An 18,789-nucleotide genomic window follows, 5' to 3' on the forward strand; every position below is an offset into this window, starting at 1 on the left:
TCTCCTTAACTCTCAAAGCCCTTTCTGTTTACTGGCCCACATGTAAATTCTGTTTTTTCCATCCCCACACCCCTCCTTCTCAATTATCTTGCTTAATCTCTCCCCACCCAGTTTGCGGAAATATCTATTGGGATCGCCAAGGAGGAAACTGTCTGCCTTTTAGCAAGAACTCAGAGATAGGGGAAGGAGGGGCCGGATTAGTTAGCAAGTCTCTTTCCATTGTTGTTTTCTTCAGGAACTTTCTATCACTCAGAAACAATCCTCAGATCTTAACCCTGAAAGACAAAGGGAGGCCCAGTCAGGTCTCCAGCATTGCCACTCTCTAGCTTTTCTCAATTCCAAAGGGTTTCATAGGTCAGGAGCCCTTTAATCTCTGATCAGTTGCTGCTTTTTTTTTGTTTTTTGGCTGAGGTTGAAAGGGAAGTGGCCACCGCTGATTCTTGGGCAAGTTCCACAGGCGTTTGCTCCACTTGACTCATTGTTTTACAAATCTGCGCGCCCTGCCCCTAGCTAATGCCAAGTCATCGTGTGGGTGCAGTGCAAGAGGAAATTTCTTCCGCAAGGTTGAAGGGCAGTGCTAGCCCTGCGAAGTATTACAAAGTGTTGAGCTCATGGATGGAACTCTTCACCAAGCTGGGCAAGCATGTTTGAAAACCACTCAACCGCCCCTTCTTCCCCCCGTGAAATTACCCTTTTGTCACCATCCAGCGCTTAGAACAGTGCTTTGCACATAGTAAGCGCTTAATAAATGCCATTATTATTATTATTATTATTATTATCCAGGAACCTTCCATTTGAAATTCATGCATTTTAGCTAGAACTGCCATCATGGGCAAGCCGTTGTTGGCTCTTTCTACAGATCCCTCCGTGTCCCTCTCTGGTTTGGGTTTCCTACCTCAAGAACTCTCGCTCTGCCCCTACCTGCCCTCATCCTCTGACTAAGCATAATCTTTCCTTTTTCCCCAGGGCTTGGAGATTTGGTTACTCAACTTTTTCTTTTTCCACCCATTCTGTATTTAGGAGAAGCGGTCTTTGCCCGTTGTTTATCTTCCCTGAAGGATGAGAGGATCCAGGCCAGCAAAAAGTTGACTGGCCCCCAGAAGTCCAAATTTGAGGGTGATAAGAAAGCATTTCTGGAGGATATTCGCCAGGTGGGTCAGCCTAATGGGAGCACTCTGCTGCTCCAACATTGTATTCTCCCAAGCACTTAATACAGTGCTCCACACACAGTGAGCACTTGATATACACCATTGATTGAGGCGAGGAAGCCAGGGGATTGATAGGGGGTGGGTTGGGGGGGAGTCGATGTGTTCAGCTCTTGGTGCCAGATGTGCAGTAGTCCTCTATTCTGGATGTGCACATTCTACCCTGGTGTGTCTGGGCTCCTCCTTCATTTCTACTTCTCCAGTCCTTCTTTCAGCCTGGAACCAATGGGCCTGTTTCCCCACTGCTTCTGCCCTCCTCACTCCGTAGCCATCTTTTTTCCTTTTCTTAATGGTATTGAAGCGCTGACTATATTATATGCCGGCACTGTACTAAGCACTGAGGTAGATAGCGGGTAATTATGTTGGACGCAGTCCGTGTCCCACATGGGGCTCACAGCCTTCATCCCCGTTTTGCAGACGAGGTAATTGAAGCACAGAGAAGTTAAGTGATATGCCCAGGGTCACGCAGCGGACAAGTGACAGAGCCAGGATTAGAACCCCGGTCCTCTGACTCCCCAGCACGGGCTCTTTCCAATAGGCCGTGCTGCTTCCCCACCTTGATCGTCGGCAGTGAGATTGAAGTTGGTGCACCTGTATGCTCTGCTTAGCAGTGTGCCCCAGTGCCCAACACCATTAGGACTTCTGTCCTTAGTCAATTCATCATCAATCGTATTTATTGAGCGCTTGCTATGTGCAGAGCACTGTACTAAGCGCTTGGGAAGTACAAATTGGCAACAATTGTATTTATTGAGCGCTTACTGTGTGCCCAGCACTGTTCTAAGCACTTTGGAGGATACAGTAGAACAATAAACAGATGATACATTCCACGCCAACAACAAACTTACAGTCTAGAGTGGGAGACAGACATTAATATAAAGTAAATAAATAAAGTACGTAAGTGTTGTGAGGCTTGGAGGGGGGAAGAATAAAGGGAGCAAGTCAGGGCGACGCAGAAGGGAGTGGGAAAAGAGGAAAGGGGGACTTAGGGAAGGCCTCTTGGAGGATATGCGCCTAAAATAATGCTTTGAAGTGGGGGATATGAGGAGGGAGAGTGTCCCAGGCCAGAGACAGGATGTGGGCGAGAGGTTGGCAGTGAGATAGATGAGCTCGAGATACAGTGAGAAGGTTGGCATTAGAGGAGCAAAGTGGGCACACTGGATTGTAGTAGGAGAGGAGGTAGGAGAGGGCAAGGCAATTCAGGCTTTAAACCCAATGGTGAGGAGTTTGTTTGATGCGGAGGTGGATGGGCAACCATGGGAGTTTCTTGAGTGGAGAAACATGGCCTGAACGTTTTTGTAGAAAAGTCCTTAGTCTCTGTGTCTTTTCTCAGGCCCTCTACGCCTCCAAGATCATTTCGTACACCCAAGGCTTTATGCTGCTCAGACAAGCAGCTGTGGAGTTCGGCTGGACGCTCAACTATGGTGGAATTGCCCTCATGTGGAGGGGCGGCTGCATCATTCGGAGGTAAATATGATGTCCGAAATTGCCTTTAGACTACTCTTGTGAACGGTTTTCCTCCTCTAACGATTGTGGTGCTCGCTGCTGGGCAGTAAACCCTCCCTCACAATCACCTCTGTGACCCTGAAGTAAAGCCAAGACTGGATTTAGAGCTTAGGTTTCCCGTTTTTGCCCTTTGGGTGGTACCCTTTGATCTCTGGCCTCCCGTGTATCCATGCAGGCAAGTTACGTTTGCCCGAACTCTCCACCGATGAGAAATGGAACTTGATGCTTCCCAAGGTGTCTTTTGGGTCCCAGCCCTCTGCCCCGGGGATTTGGCGAAATCCCTATGAAGAGACTGAGAGGTTTCCTCATTCTTCCAGTGTGTTCCTGGGAAAGATCAAAGATGCATTTGACCGAAATCCCAAACTTCAGAACTTGCTGCTAGATGAGTTTTTTAAGGGCGCTGTGGAAAACTGCCAGGTGAGTGTCCCATTCCTGTTGGGGTAGCGGTCAGTTGTCCAATGGTATTAATTGAGCGCTTACTGTGTGCACAGCACTGTACTAGACGAATGGGAGAGTCCAATAGAAGAGAGTTGGTAGATGTATTCCCTGCCTACAAGGAGCTTACAGTCTAGAGTGGGAGACAGACATGAAGATAAATGGTGGGAATGAGATTGGGATGAATATCAAGTGTCTAAGAGGGATAGATCCAAGCGCATGCATAGACGATGCAGAAAGGAGCGGGTGGGGGAATGAGGGCTTAGTCAGGGCAGGGCTCTTGGAGGAGACGTGATTTTAACAAGGCTTTGGAAATGGGGAAAGTGATTGTCTGTTGGCTATGAAAGGGGAGCGAGTTCCAGGCCAGAGGGAGAACCTGGGCAAGAGGTCAGCGGCGAAGTAGACAAAATCAAGGCACAGTGAGTCAGTTGGCATTAGAGGAACAGATGTGGGGGCAGGATCTTAGGAAATCAGTGAAGTAAGGTAGGAGGGGGAGAGCTGTTTGAGTGCTTTAAAGCCGGTGGCAAGGACTTTCTATTTGATGCAGAAGTGGATGGGCAACCCCTGGAGGTTCTTGAGGAACGGGGTGACGAGGACTGAATATTTTTCGTAGAAAAATGATCCCAACAGCAGAGTTGAAGTATAGACTGGAGTTGTGAGAGACTGGAGATGGGGAGGTCAGCAAGGAGGCCTGTTGTGTGCCAGTGTGCTGGCTCATGGGCATCGCAGTCAGAGCCAGAAGTGTGGACTAACTGGGTGGAGGATGGGCTCGGGGGGTGGAAATGAACCCACTCTCAGGGAGAGGGGGATGCAGATACCCCTTGGGATGAGAGCATCCGGGCAGTGCCAACAAAAATGGCTTCTTTAGGGAGAGGGTGCCCCTTTGGGAGGAAGGGGCCTAGGCCACTGGTCAGCTGTCCATCCTTCCCCCAGAGCTGAGAAAAGCACCCTCAATTGCCTACAGGAGGGCCCCGTGGCTGGCACGGTATCTAGGCACCGCCCCGGCTGCACCCTGGACCGCCCCCCGGGTGTCTTTCCCAGCAGAGCCCTGACCAACAGCTGGCTTCCTCTGCTGTCCCCAGGTTGCCTGGCGCCGGGTGATCAGCACCGGGGTACAAACGGGCATCCCCATGCCCTGCTTCACCACCGCCCTTTCCTTCTATGATGGGTACAGACATGAGCTGCTGCCCGCCAATCTGATTCAGGTGAGCGCCTGGCGGGTCTTCTGGGTGGGGGACTCCATCTGGGAGGCCTCGGAGGAGACGGGGCGGCTGGGAGAATGCGTTATTCCAAAAGCGTGATTTTTGTTTCCTAGGCCCAGAGGGACTACTTTGGGGCCCACACCTACGAACTGTTATCCAAACCGGGGCAGTTTATCCACACCAACTGGACGGGCCACGGTGGGAATGTGTCCTCCTCCTCTTACAATGCCTAGCCGGACCGTCTCTGCCCAGCTACTACGACCCCATAGCACTGAGCCATTCCAGTAGCTGCAGACTCCCCCTGATGCTGTGCTCTGTCCTGCTGCCTCGTGCCACATCTGGTGTGTGGGTGTGTGTGTTTGTATGTAAGCGCGTGCATATGTGTAGTTGACAAGCAGTCCTTTTCTGGAGAAGCCAATGGGTAAAGTGGTTCTGGGCTGGTGTCCTTCCTGCCGTTGCCTCTCAAGGTGGATAAGGTACGGATTGGTGGGGGTGGTGACCCCCTGAAAGGTGGGGTGCCTTAATTGTTTCTCCTTTCCTCACCGAAGAAGCAGATCCCCCAATGTCAGGGGCAGATCAGCGAGAGGCAGGGTGAGTTTGGCCAGAGGTGACCGAGCCCGTTCCGCGACTGGGGAGGAGATTGGTGGAATCCAACCAAACGGGGACCCTGTGTATGTCTTGTGCAGTTCATCTCAGGGCTTTCTCTCAATAAACTCAATTATATTTATAGTTTGGCCCCAGCCTTTTAAATTCTACCATCTCATTCATTCGTTCAATTCAGTCGTATTTACTGAGCGCTTACTGTGTGCAGAGCGCTGGACTAAGCGCTTGGGAAGTACAAGTCGGCAACATATAGAGACGGTCCCTACCCAACATCATCATCATCAATCGTATTTATTGAGCGCTTAGTATGTGCAGAGCACTGTACTAAGTGCTTGGGAAGTACAAATTGGCAACATATACAGTCCCTACCCAACAGTGGGCTCACAGTCTAAAAGACAATGGGCTCACAATCTAGAAGGGGGAGACAGAAAACAAAACATGTAGGCAGGCGTCAAAATCGTCAGAACAAAGGGAATTAACATTTGTTAATTCTACTAACATTGAAAACAGGGTGGCTGGCTCAGTGGAAAGAGCACGGGCTTTGAAGTCAGAGGTCGTGGGTTTAAATCCGGGCTCCGCCACTTGTCAGCTGTGTGACGTTGGGCAAATCACTTCACTTCTCTGGGCCTCAGTTCCCTCATCTGTAAAATGGGGATGAAGACTGTGAGCCCCTCATGGGACAACCTGATTACCTTGTACCTACCCCAGCGCTTAGAACAGTGCTTTGCACATAGTAAGCGCTTAACAAATACCAACATTATTATTATTATTATTAACAAAATTAATAGACTAGTAAATATGTACAAGTAAAATAGAGTAATAAATATGTGCAAACATGTACAGGTGCTGATTATCTCATCCCATAGCCAGCAGCTGGCTTGGCTGATTCCTTTTTTTTTTCTTCCTTCAGAAAGCTCCTCAGGGTTTAAAATGGTAGGGGAGTGGGGCGCCCTGAACTATTATTCATGGTTACTCCCCTTTCCCTTGCGGCAAAATAGAGCCTACGGCTTCAGCGAGAAAATCCCAGGACTGCGGACTGTGCCAGTCCTAGTCTTCCCTCTATGCCATTTGCTGTCAAGCACGGGCCGCTCACACGTTGAAACCTGTCCCAAAAGCTGCACCACACAACAAGCCTGCAGTCCTGGGGGGCCATAGGAGCGGCGGGGGGACAGTGACCTGAAGTGGGAGGAAACTCCAATTCCTCCGCACCCAATTCTACAGAAATGGGGAGGAGGGGAGCCTGTTAATGCCTCTGGCCCGGAGCACCCTCCCTCTTCATAGCCGACAGACGCTCATCTCCCCACCTCCAAAACCTTACTGAAAGCACATCTCCTCCAAGAGGCCTTCCCTGACTAAACCCTCATTTCCTTTTCTCCCACTGTCTTCTGCACTGCCCTCATTTTACTCCCTTTATTCACCCCTCCCTCAGCCCCACAGCACTTATCACTTGATAAATACCATTAATGGATTATGTACATATCCAAAATATATTTATACTAATGTCCATCTTCCCCTCTAGACTGTAAGCTCGTGGTGAGCAGGGACAAGTCTACCAACTCGGTTATATTGTACTCTTCCAATCGCTTCGTACAGCTTAATAAATACAATTGATTGATTTAGCAGCAGCAAGAACTCTGTTGATAGAGAGGGGCCAGTATGATTTTTTTTTTTTTTTGCCTGTCAACCTTTGGCATTGCTGCTCAAGCATTTGCAAAAGAAGAACATACATCCCCTGTCACTCAGAAATGCACTGATTAACACCCCCACCTAACACCCCCACCCTTTTGTGGCCTTGAATCAAATCAATCAATCAATCGTATTTATTGAGCGCTTACTGTGTGCAGAGCACTGTACTAAGCGCTTGGGAAGTACAAGTTGGCAACATATAGGGACAGTCCCTACCCAACAGTGGGCTCAAATCAAAAATCAGTTTAATTAATTAATGATGGCATTTATTAAGCGCTTACTACGTGCAAATCACTGTTCTAAGCGCTGGGGAGGTTACAAGGTGATCAGGTTGTCCCATGGGGGGGCAAACAGTCTTAATCCGCATTTTACAGATGAAGTAACTGAGGCCCAGAGAAGTTGACTTGCCCAAAGTCACACAGCTGACAAATTTCTAGACAGTGAGCCCATCATTGCGTAGGGACCGTCTCTATATGTTGACGATTTGTACTTCCCAAGCGCTTAGTACAGTGCTCTGCACATAGTAAGCGCTCAATAAATACGATTGAATGAATGAGTGAATGAATTGATGGAGCTGGGGTTTGAACCCATGACCTCTGACTCCAAAGCCCGGGCTCTTTCCATTGAGCCTCTCTGCTTCTCTCTCTAACATACAAGAGTGTTGCCTGGTGAATAATAATGTTGGTATTTCCATTTGGCCACGGCCCTCCCTCAGGGAAAGCTCAGGTCCGTCTGGGAGGGAAGAGTGGATTATCCTGTAACAGGCCAACAACAGGGAGGTGGGATGGAACAAAATAAAAGCTGAGCAGCCACGGAAAAGTCCCTTCACAGCTTTTGCTGGTCCAGTCTTATTTTCAAACCAACGAGCAGGGAATCAGTAAGTGCATTTTGGGGAGGGTCTCCATTCAGCACGCTTCCCCTTGGTGGTGGCGGATTGGGTTTCAGAGGGGGCAACAGGTCTGAAGGATGCCGGTCTCACCTCCGCAGCATTGCCAAGATCCGCCCTTTCCTCTCCATCCAAACCGCTACCCTGTTCATTCAAGCTCTCATCCTATCCCATCTGGATTACTGTATCAGCCTTCTCTCTCATCTCCCATCCTCGTGTCTCTCCCCACTTCAGTCCATACTTCATGCCGCTGCCCAGATTGTCTTTGTCCAGAAACGCTCTGGGCATGTTACTCCCCTCCTCAAAAATCTCCAGTGGCTACCAATCAACCCACTCATCAGGCAGAACCTCCTCACCCTGGGCTTCAAGGCTGTCCATCACCTCACCCCCTCCTACCTCCCCTCCCTTCTCTCCTTCTGCAGCCCAGCCCGCACCCTCCGCTCCTCTGCCGCTAACTTCCTCACCGTGCCTCGTTCTCGCCTGTCCCGCCATCAATCCCCGGCCCACGTCCTCCCCCTGGCCCGGAATGCCCTCCCTCCGCACATAATAATAATAATGATGGCGTTTATAAAGCGCTCACTATGTGCAAAGCACTGTTCTAAGCGCCGGGGAGGTTACAAGGTGATCAGGTGGTCCTACGGGGGGCTCACAGTCTTAATCCTCATTTTACAGATGAGGGAACTGAGGCCCAGAGATGTTAAGTGACTTGCCCGAAGTCACACGGCTGACAATTGGCGGAGCCGGGATTTGAACCCATGACCTCTGACTCCCACTGAGCCACGCTGCTTCACATCCGCCAAGCTCGCTCTCTTCCTCCCTTCAAGGCCCTCCTGAGAGCTCACCTCCTCCAGGAGGCCTTCCCAGACTGAGCCCTCTCCTTCCTCTCCCCCTCCCCACGGCCCTGAATATATGTATATACGTTTGTACGTATTTATTACTCTATTTATTTTATTTGTACATATTTATTCTTTTTATTTTATTTTGTTAATATGTTTTGTTCTCTGTCTCCCCCTTCTAGACTGTGAGCCCACTGTTGGGTAGGGACCGTCTCTATATGTTGCCAACTTGTACTTCCCAAGCGCTCAGTACAGTGCTCTGCACACAGTAAGCGCTCAATAAATACGATTGAATGAATGAATGAAAGGGCGCACTACTTTAGGTGTGGCTTCTGGTAAATCTAGAAGCCCACACGAATATGATAGCTGAGATTTGGGGGTGGCCTGCAAGATTTCCTTTCTCCCCGCTGGTCCCCAGTCTTGTCATTCAGGACAATGGGGTGTTGGGATTTCCTGGGGTCCGTTTGACCCCAAGCGCTTAGTCCAGTACTCTGCACACAGTAAGCGCTCAATAAATACGACTGATTGATTGATCGATTGAAAGCTCGCTTGGAATTCCTACCGATTCACCATGACTAGGTGAAATAGACGTTTCATCGCCGCAGCGTGGCTCAATGCGAAGAGCACGGGCTTGTCAATCAGAGGTCACGGGTTCAAATCCCAGCTCCGCCAGTTGTCAGCTGTGTGACCCTGGGCAAGTCACTTCACTTCTCTGGGCTTCCCCGTGAAGTGACTGTGAGCCCACTGTTGGGTAGGGACTGTCTCTATATGTTGCCAACTTGTACTTCCCAAGCGCTCACAGTCTAGAAGGGGGAGACAGAGAACAAAACCAAACATATTAACAAAATAAAATAAATAGAATAGCTAGGTACAGGTAAAATAAATAAATAAACGGAGTAATTGTCAGCTGTGTGACTTTGACAAGTAAAATAAATAAATAAACAGAGTAATTGTCAGCTGTGTGACTTTGGGCAAGTCGCTTCACTTCCCTGGGCCTCAGTTCCCTCATCTGTAAAATGGGGATGAAGACTGTGAGCCCCCCGTGGGACAACCTGATCACCTTGTAACCTCCCCAGCGCTTAGAACAGTGTTTTGCACATAGTAAGCGCTTAATAAATGCCATGATTATCATCAATAATAATAATGATGATAATCAATCAATCAATCATATTTATTGAGCGCTTACTGTGTGCAGAGCACTGTACTAAGCGCTTGGAAAGTACAATAATGATGATAATAATGATAATAATAATATAATCTGGGAAGTACAATAATGATGATAATGATAGTAATGATAATAATATAATCTGGGAAGTACAATAATGATGATAATGATAATAATGATAATAATGATGATAATAATGATAATGATAATAATAATAGTATAATCTGAGAATTACAATAATGATGATAATGATAATAATGATAATAATGATAATATAATCTGGGAAGTACAATAATGATGATAATAATGATAATAATGATAATAATGATAATGATAATAATAATATAATCTGGGAAGTACAATAATGATGATAATAATGAAAATGATGATAATAATGATAATGATAATAATAATAACAATATAATCTGGGAAGTACAATAATGATGATAATAATGATAATAATGATAATGATAATAATAATATAATCTGGGAAGTACAATAATGATGATAATAATGATAATGATAATAATAATAAAATCTGGGAAGTACAATAATAATGATAATGATAATAATAATAATAATAATAATAATAATAATAATAATATAATCTGGGAAGTACAATAATGATGATAATAATGAAAATGATGATAATAATGATAATAATGATAATGATAATAATAATAATAATATAATCTGGGAAGTACAATAATGATGATAATAATGATAATAATGATAATGATAATAATAATATAATCTGGGAAGTACAATAATGATGATAATAATGATAATAATGATAATGATAATAATAATAAAATCTGGGAATAATAATAATAATAATAATAATAATAATAATTAATAATAATAATAATCTCGGCCGTGGGCCCTCGGTGGGGCGGTTCCATTGCTGCGCGGAGCAACGGCGACACCTAGCGGCCGCCTCTCAAATTCCGCCGTGCTGAGCATCCATCCCCCCCGCTTCTTCAAGTTAAGGGGCGGATTTTTCATTTTTAATCCAATTCCGACGGCCAAATACTTAATTTACTCTGCCTTAACATTTCCGCTGCCAAAAAAAATCAAAGTAAATTCAGTTTCAAAGTCTGCAGCCTTGATTTCATCCTTTATGCACCTCCCTTCCGCCCCCACGGCAGTCAGAGGTTGTGGGTTCTAATCCCCCTGCTCCACTTGTAATAATAATAATAATAATGGTATTTGTTAAGCGCTTATTAGGTGCCAAGCACTGTTCTAAGCACTTGTCTGCTGTGGGACCTACAGCAAGTCACTTAACTTCTCTGTGCCTCAGTTACAGCTGAGAAGCAGCGTGGCTCAGTGGAAAGAGCCCGGGCTTTGGAGTCAGAGGTCATGAGTTCGAATCCCGACTCCGCCGCATGTCTGCTGTGTGATTTTGGGCAGGTCACTTAACTTCTCTGGGCCTGTTACCTCATCTGCGAAATGGGGATTAAGACTGTGAGCCCCACGTGGGACAACCTGATCACCCTGTATCCTCCCCAGCACTTAGAACAGTGCTTTGCACATAGTAAGCGCTTAACAAATGCCAATTATTATTATTATTATCTGTAAAATGGGACTGGGAGCCCCATGTGGTACAGGGACTGTGTCCAACTTGATTACCTTTGTATCTACCCCAGTGCTTAGAACAGTGCTTGGCACATAGTAAGTTTCATTCATTCATTCGTACTTATTGAGCGCTTACTGTGTGCTGAGTACTGTACTAAGCGCTTGGAAGGTACAATTCGGCAACAGATACAGAAAATCCCTACCCAACAACGGGCTCACAGTCTAGAAGGGGAGCACTGTAAGTGCTTAACAAATACCACAATTATTATTATTACATTATTTATATTAGTGTCTGTCTCCCCCTCTAGACTGGAAACTTAGGGAACTTTTCTATCAACTCTGTTGTTTTCTCCCAAGCACTTAGCACAATGTTCTGCACACTGTAAGTGCTTAACAAATACCACAATTATTATTATTACATTATTTATATTAGTGTCTGTCTCCCCCTCTAACTTAGGAAACTTTTCTATCAACTCTGTTGTATTCTCCCAAGCACTTAGTACAATGTTCTGCACACAGTAAGCATTCAATAAATATGAGGGATTGATTAAAATTCCTCGGGTTGACAAATCGGTTTAGGATACCTCAGTGATGTCTTTTCAACATCTCCGCTATCATCACGGAAACCGCGTATTTTGGAATGTACTCTCTGAAAGGTTTGATATTTTTAAGACACGTGACAAATACTTTTTGTCGGGGAAGGGATTTCCTTTCTCCCCACTTTGTAAAGAATCCGGAGTTTCCTTGGGTAACCCGTGATCAGTTTGTGCTGATCATTTGTGGGTGCATCCTTGTTTGTTTTGCCCCAGTCTGGAGCCTTCATTTCAAAACCAGAATTTGGATGTCATTAAATTTTGGATTGACCCTGTAGTCTAATACCTTAAATTAAGCAGAGCATCCTCACCGTTGCTCAATAGTAGTAGAAGCAAGAGTCCCACTGGGAGCTTGATTCTGTATTAAGCAATTAGGAAATTCACAATAAGTGGCCCAATTCTTGCCCACAGGAAGCTAACACTCCAATAGGGAAGGCAAACAGAAATCTACTCACAACTAGGCTTTTAAAAATGATATTTGTTAAGCGCTACTATATGCCAGGCACTTTTGTAAGCACTGGGGTAAGTAGATACAAGGTAATCGGGCTGGACACCTGTCCCACATGAGGCTCACAGTCTCAATCCCCATTTTACAGATGAGGTTTCAGAGAAGTGAAGTGACTTGCCCAGGGTCACACAGCAGACAAGTGGCAGAGCCAGGACTAGAATCCAGGCCCTTGTGACTCCCAATCTTTTTAAAAATAAAGGCCTGAGTTATAGATGGTTGGCTTTGTATTAAAAAAAAAGACACCGGTGACAGCGAAGTTCACCTGTGAGTGAGTGTGACTGAAAAGGTCAGTGGTCGATCTACACCTCCGGAAGCACGCATAGAAAAATGAGTGTTGCGGAGGGTAAAAATAAGTTAATGACTGATGAGATGCAGCTGTGATTTGGAGGGGTGGTTAGCCATCATTTAGGAGCAGGGCGACTTGATGGATAGAGCGTGAGGCCGGGAGTCAGAAGGAAAAGGAGGGAGGAGGAAGACGAGGAGAAAGGTTTCTGGGCGAAGGGGAGGAGGTGACTGAAAGGGGGGAATATCAAAATGAGACAGGACAGGTTCAATCATAAAGGTGTAGAGGTTGGGGAAGAGGTGGATGGGCCAAAGGAATGTGGGAAAGAGGGCTATAGCACGAGAAAGGAACACATGAGAAAGAGAAAAAATGCGGGCAAAAGGGAAAGAAGAAAGATCGACAGCGGGAAAGAGAGAAAGATTTTTTCTTTCTTTCTTCCTTTCTTTCTTTCTTTCTTTCTTTCTTTCTTTCTTTCTTTCTTTCTTTCTTCTTCCTTCCTTCCTTCCTTCCTTCCTTCCTTCCTTCCTTCCTTCCTTCCTTCCTTCCTTCCTTCCTTCCTTCCTTCCTTCCTTCCTTCCTTCCTTCCTTCCTTTCTTTCTTTCTCTCTCTCTCTCTCTCTCTCTCTCTCTCTCTCTTTCTTTCTTTCTTTCTTTCTTTCTTTCAGGGCAAGTCACTTAACTTCTCTCGGTAAAATGGGGATTGAGACTGGGAGCCCCACGTGGGGTAGGGATTGCGTCTAACCTCATTAACCTGATCCACCCCAGTGCTTAGAACAGTGCCTGGTACACAGTAAGCATTTAACAAATGTCACGATCGCTATCATTATGAATATTATGTGTGTCTCGGTTCCTTCCACTGCAAAATTTGGATTCAATACCTGTTCTCCCTCCTACTTAGGCTCATGTTGCCAACTTGTACTTCCCAAGCGCTTAGTACAGTGCTCTGCACACAGTAAAGCGCTCGATAAATACGATTGATGATGATGATGGGCCTCAGTTACCTCATCTGTAAAATGGGATTAAATCTGTGAGCCCCCTGTGGGACAACCTGCTCACTTTGTAACCTCCCCTCTGGGCCTCAGTATCCTCATCTGTAAAATGGGGATGAAGACTGTGAGCCCCACGTGGGGCAACCTGATTACCTTGTATCTACCCCAGCGCTTAGAACAGTGCTTGGCACATAGCGCTTAACAAACGCCATCATCATCATCATCATTATTTTTCTACACTGTGGGCCTGTTGTTGGGTAGGGACTGTCTCTATAAGTTACCGACTTGTATTTCCCAAGCGCTTAGTACAGTGCTCTGCACACAGTAAGCGCTCAATAAATACGATGGAATGAATGAATAATTCCCCATGGTATTTATTGAGCGCTTTACTGTGTGCAGAAGAGAAGCAGCATGGCTCAGTGGAAAGAACATAGGCTTTGGAGTCAGAGGTCATGGGTTCAAAACCCGGCTCCGCCAACTGTCAGCTGTGTGACTTTGGGCAAGTCACTCAATTTCTCTGGGCCTCAGTTACCTCATCTGTAAAATGGAGATGAAGACTGAGCCCCCCGTGGGACAACCTGATTATCTTGTAACCGCCCCAGCGCTTAGAACAGTGCTTTGCACATAGTAAGCGCTTAATAAATGCCAACATTATTATTAGTAGTAGTAGTAGTACACGTCAGGAAAGTCCAATTCAGCAACAACTAGAGAGAATCCGGCCCACAACGGGCTCACAGTCCCAGCGCTTAGAACAGCGCCTGACCCGCAGAAAGCACTAGTGCTTTGCACACTGTAAGCGATTAATAAATAATGATAATAACAATAATAATAATGGCATATATTAAGCGCTTACTATGTGCAAAGCACTGTTCTAAGTGCTGAGGAGGTTACAAGGTGATCAGGTTGTCCCACTGGGGGCTCACAGTCTTAATCCCCCTCCTTCCTCTCCCCCTCCTCCCCCTCCCCATTCCCCCGTCTAACCTCCTTCCTCTCCCCACAGCACCTGTATATATGTATATATGTTTGTACGTATTCATTACTCTATTTATTTAATTTGAACGTATTTATTCTATTTATTTTATTTTGTTAATATGTCTTGTTTCTAGACTGTGAGCCCACTGTTGGGTAGGGACCATCTCTATATGTTGCCAACTTGGACTTCCCAAGTGCTTAGTCCAGTGCTCTGCACCCAGTAAGCACTCAATAAATACTATTGAATGAATGAATGAATGAATCACAGGCGGCGGAGCTCACCTCCTCCAGGAGGCCTTCCCAGATTGAGCCCCCTTCTTCCTCTCCCCTCCTCCCGCTCCCCCCGCCTTACCTCCTTCCCCTCTCCACATCACCTGTATATATGCATATATGTTTGTACGTATTTATTATTCTATTTATTTATTTATTTTATTTGTACATATTTATTCTATTTATTTTATTTTGTTAATATGTTTTGTTTTGTTGTCTGTCTCCCCCTTCTAGACTGTGAGCCCGCTGTTGGGTAGGGGCCGTCTCTCTACGTTGCCAACTTGGACTTCCCAAGCGCTTAGTCCAGTGCTCTGCACACAGTAAGCGCTCAATAAATACGATTGAATGAATGAATGAATGACAGGCGGCAGAGCTCACCACCTCCAGGAGGCCTTCCCAGACTGAGCCCTCTCTTTCCTCTCCCCCTCTTCCCCCTCCCCATCCCCCCCCTTACCTCCTTCCCCTCCCCACAGCACCTGTATATATGTTTGTACGTATTTATTACTCTATTTTATTTGTACACATTTATTCTATTTACTTCATTTTGTTAATATGTCTTGTTTTGTTGTCTGTCTCCCCCTTCTAGACTGTGGGCCCGCTGTTGGGTAGGGACCGTCTCTCTATGTTGCCAACTTGTACTTCCCAAGCGCTTAGTCCAGTGCTCTGCACACGGTAAGCGCTCGATAAATACGATTGAATGAATGAATCCCCATTTTACAGATGAGAGAACTGAGGCCCAGAGAAGCGAAGTGACTTGCCCAAAGTCACCCAGCTGACAAGTGGCAGAGCGGGATTAGAACCCATGACCCCTGACTCCAAAGCCCGGGCTCTTTTCCACAGAGCCACGCTGCTTCTCTGTTATTATTAAATACCAGAAAAAAAACCCAAATCTCATCAGGTCGGTGGTGTGGGGCCTCTGAGGCGGGAGCTTTCACTTGTACATATTTAGTCTATTTATTTTATTTTGTTAAAAGGTTTGGTTTTGTTGTCTGTCTCCCCCTTCTAGACTGTGAGCCCGCTGTTGGGCAGGGACCGTCTCTATATAATAATAATAATAATAATAATAATAATAATAATAATGTTGGCATTTGTTAAGCGCTTACTATGTGCCAAGCACTGTTCTAAGCGCTGGGGGGATACAAAGTGATCAGGTTGTCCCACGTGGGGCTCACAGTCTTAATCCCCATTTTACAGATGAGGTAACTGAGGCTCAGAGAAGTTGTGACTTGCCCAAGGTCAATCAATCAATCAATCAATCAATCAATCGTATTTATTGAGCGCTTACTATGTGCAGAGCACTGTACTAAGCGCTTGGGAAGTACAAATTGGCATCACATAGAGACAGTCCCTACCCAACAGTGGGCTCACAGTCTAAAAGGGGGAGACAGAGAACAGAACCAAACATACCAACAAAATAAAATAAGTAGGATAGAAATGTACAAGTAAAACAAATAAATAAATAGAGTAATAAATATGTACAACCATATATACATATATACAGGTGCTGTGGGGATACAGGTCACACAGCAGACATGTGGTGGAGCCAGGATTCGAACCCATGACCTCTGACTCCAAAGCCCGTGCTCTTTCCACTGAGCCACGCTGCTTCTCTATATGTTGCCAACTTGTACTTCCCAAGCGCTTAGTACAGTGCTCTGCACACAGTAAGCGCTCAATAAATACGATTGGATGAATGAATGAATGAATGAATGAATGAATGAATGAATGAATGAATGAATGAAGGAGCGCAGTGGAGGGGGTCGGCGCCGGCGCCTTCCCCGGCTGGGCCAGGAGGGGGCGCGGCGGGGCTGCTTCGCGGTTTGTCCCCGTGCGCGACCCGTCAGGCGGCCCACGGCGGGAAAACGCCGGGACACAGTAAACGCTCAATAAATGCGATTGGATGAATGAATGAATGAATGAATGAATGAATGAATGAAGGAGCGCAGTGGAGGGGGTCGGCGCCGGCGCCTTCCCCGGCTGGGCCGGGAGGGGGCGCGGCGGGGCTGCTTCGCGGTTTGTCCCCGCGCGCGACCCGTCGGGCGGCCCACGGCGGGAAAACGCCGGGTTGGGCGCGCGCCCTTCCCCCCGCGCGCGCCCTTCCCCCCGCGCGCGCCCTTCCCCCCGCGCGCGCCTCATTCATTCATTCAGCACCTGTATATATGTTTGTACATATTTTTTACTCTATTTTATTTGTACCTATCTATTCTATTTATTTTATTTGTTAGTATGTTTGGTTTTGTTCTCCGTCTCCCCCCTTTTAGACTGTGAGCCCACTGTTGGGTAGGGACTGTCTCTGTATGTTGCCAATTTGCACTTCCCAAGCGCTTAGTACAGTGCTCTGCACACAGTAACCGCTCAATAAATACGATTGATGATGATGATGATTCATTCATTCATTCACTCGTATCTATTGAGCGCTTCCTGGGCGCAGAGCACTGTACTAAGCGCTTGGGAAGTACAAGTCGGTAACCGATAGAGACGGCCCCTCCCCAAGCGCTTGGTACAGTGCTCTACACAGGGTAAGCGCTCAGGAATATATGTTTGTACGTATTTATTAGTCTGTTTATTTTATTTGTACATATTCTATTTATTTTATTAATATGTTTGGTTTTGTTGTCTGTCCCATCATCATCAGTCGTATTTATTGAGCGCTTACTATGTGCAGAGCGCTGTACTAAGCGCTTGGGAAGTACAAATTGGCAACATAGACGGTCCCTACCCAACAGCGGGCTCACAGTCAAGAAGGGGGAGACAGACAACAAAACAAAACATGTTAACAAAATAAAATAAATAGAATAAATATGTACCAGTAAAATAAATGGAGTAATTAATATGCACAAACATACATACATATATACAGGTGCTGTGGGGAAGGGAAGGAGGTAAGAAGGGGGGGATGGAGAGACTGTGAGCCCGCAGTTGGGTAGGGACCGTCTCTGTATGTTGCCGACTTGTCCTTCCCAAGCGCTTAGTCCAGTGCTCTGCACACAGTAAGCGCTCAATAAATACGATTGATGATTGACTCCCAAGCGCTTAGTCCAGTGCTCTGCACACAGTAAGCGCTCAATAAATACGATTGATGATTGACTCCCAAGCGCTTAGTCCAGTGCTCTGCACACAGTAAGCGCTCAATAAATACGATTGATGATTGATTCCCAAGCGCTTAGCCCAGTGCTCTGCACACAGGAAGCGCTCAATAAATACGATTGATGATTGACTCCCAAGCGCTTAGCCCAGTGCTCTGCACACAGGAAGCGCTCAATAAATACGATTGATGATTGATTCCCAAGCGCTTAGCCCAGTGCTCTGCACACAGGAATCGCTCAATAAATTCGATTGAATGAATGAGTGAAGGGGCTGGCGTCAGCCCCCTCAGCCGTCCTCCCCCCCCGCGCGCGGCCGCCTCAGCCCCCTTCCCCCCCCGCGCGCGCGGCCGCCTCAGCCCCCTTCCCCCCTACGCACGCGCGGCCCCCTCAGCTCTCCTCCCCCCCCCACCCCGCGGCCCCTTCAGCTCCCCTCCCCTCCGCGCTTGGGGCCCCTTCAGCTCCCCTCGCCCCCGCGCGCGCGCCCCCCTCAGCTCTCCTCCCCCGCGCGCGCGGGACCCCCTCAGCTGTCCTCCCCACCCCCCGCGCGCGCGTCCCCCTCAGCTCTCCTCCCCCCCCCCGCGCGCGACCCCCATCATCCCCCCCGGGGGCGCGGGACCCCCTCCGCTCTCCTCCCCTCCCCCCCCACCGCGCGCGCCCCCCTCAGCTCTCCTCCCCCGCGCGCGCGGGACCCCCCTCAACTGTCCTCCCCCCCCCCCGCGTGCCCCCCTCAGCTCTCCTCCCCTCTCCCCCCAAGCGCGCGCGCGCGCCCCCCTCGGCTGTCCTCCCCTCTCTCCCCGCGCGCGCGCGCGCGGCCCCCCCCAGCTCTCCTCCCCACCCCCCGCACGCGCGCCCCCCTCAGCTGTCCTCCCCACTCCCCCGCGCGCGCGCCCCCCCTCAGCTCTCCTCCCCTCTCCCCGCGCGCGCGCGTCCCCCTCAGCTGTCCTCCCTTCTCTCCGCGCGCGCGCGTCCCCCTCAGCTCTCTTCCCCACCCCC

General features: G+C 47.6%; 1 protein-coding gene across 1 annotated transcript in view; it reads left to right on the forward strand.

Moving 5' to 3' along the window:
• PGD (phosphogluconate dehydrogenase) overlaps positions 1-5,074 on the forward strand; it is a 28,298-nt gene extending 23,224 nt beyond the window's left edge. The window contains exons 9-13 of the mRNA XM_038746540.1: positions 1,021-1,151; positions 2,536-2,669; positions 3,026-3,125; positions 4,226-4,348; positions 4,459-5,074. Coding sequence (XP_038602468.1) covers positions 1,021-1,151; positions 2,536-2,669; positions 3,026-3,125; positions 4,226-4,348; positions 4,459-4,578 — 608 coding nt within the window. The 3' untranslated portion in view covers positions 4,579-5,074. The remainder of the gene's footprint in view (positions 1-1,020; positions 1,152-2,535; positions 2,670-3,025; positions 3,126-4,225; positions 4,349-4,458) is intronic.
• The last annotated feature ends 13,715 nt before the right edge of the window (positions 5,075-18,789 follow it).

This window comes from Tachyglossus aculeatus, chromosome 5 (assembly GCF_015852505.1).
Source record: "Tachyglossus aculeatus isolate mTacAcu1 chromosome 5, mTacAcu1.pri, whole genome shotgun sequence".
Lineage (NCBI taxonomy): Eukaryota > Metazoa > Chordata > Mammalia > Monotremata > Tachyglossidae > Tachyglossus > Tachyglossus aculeatus.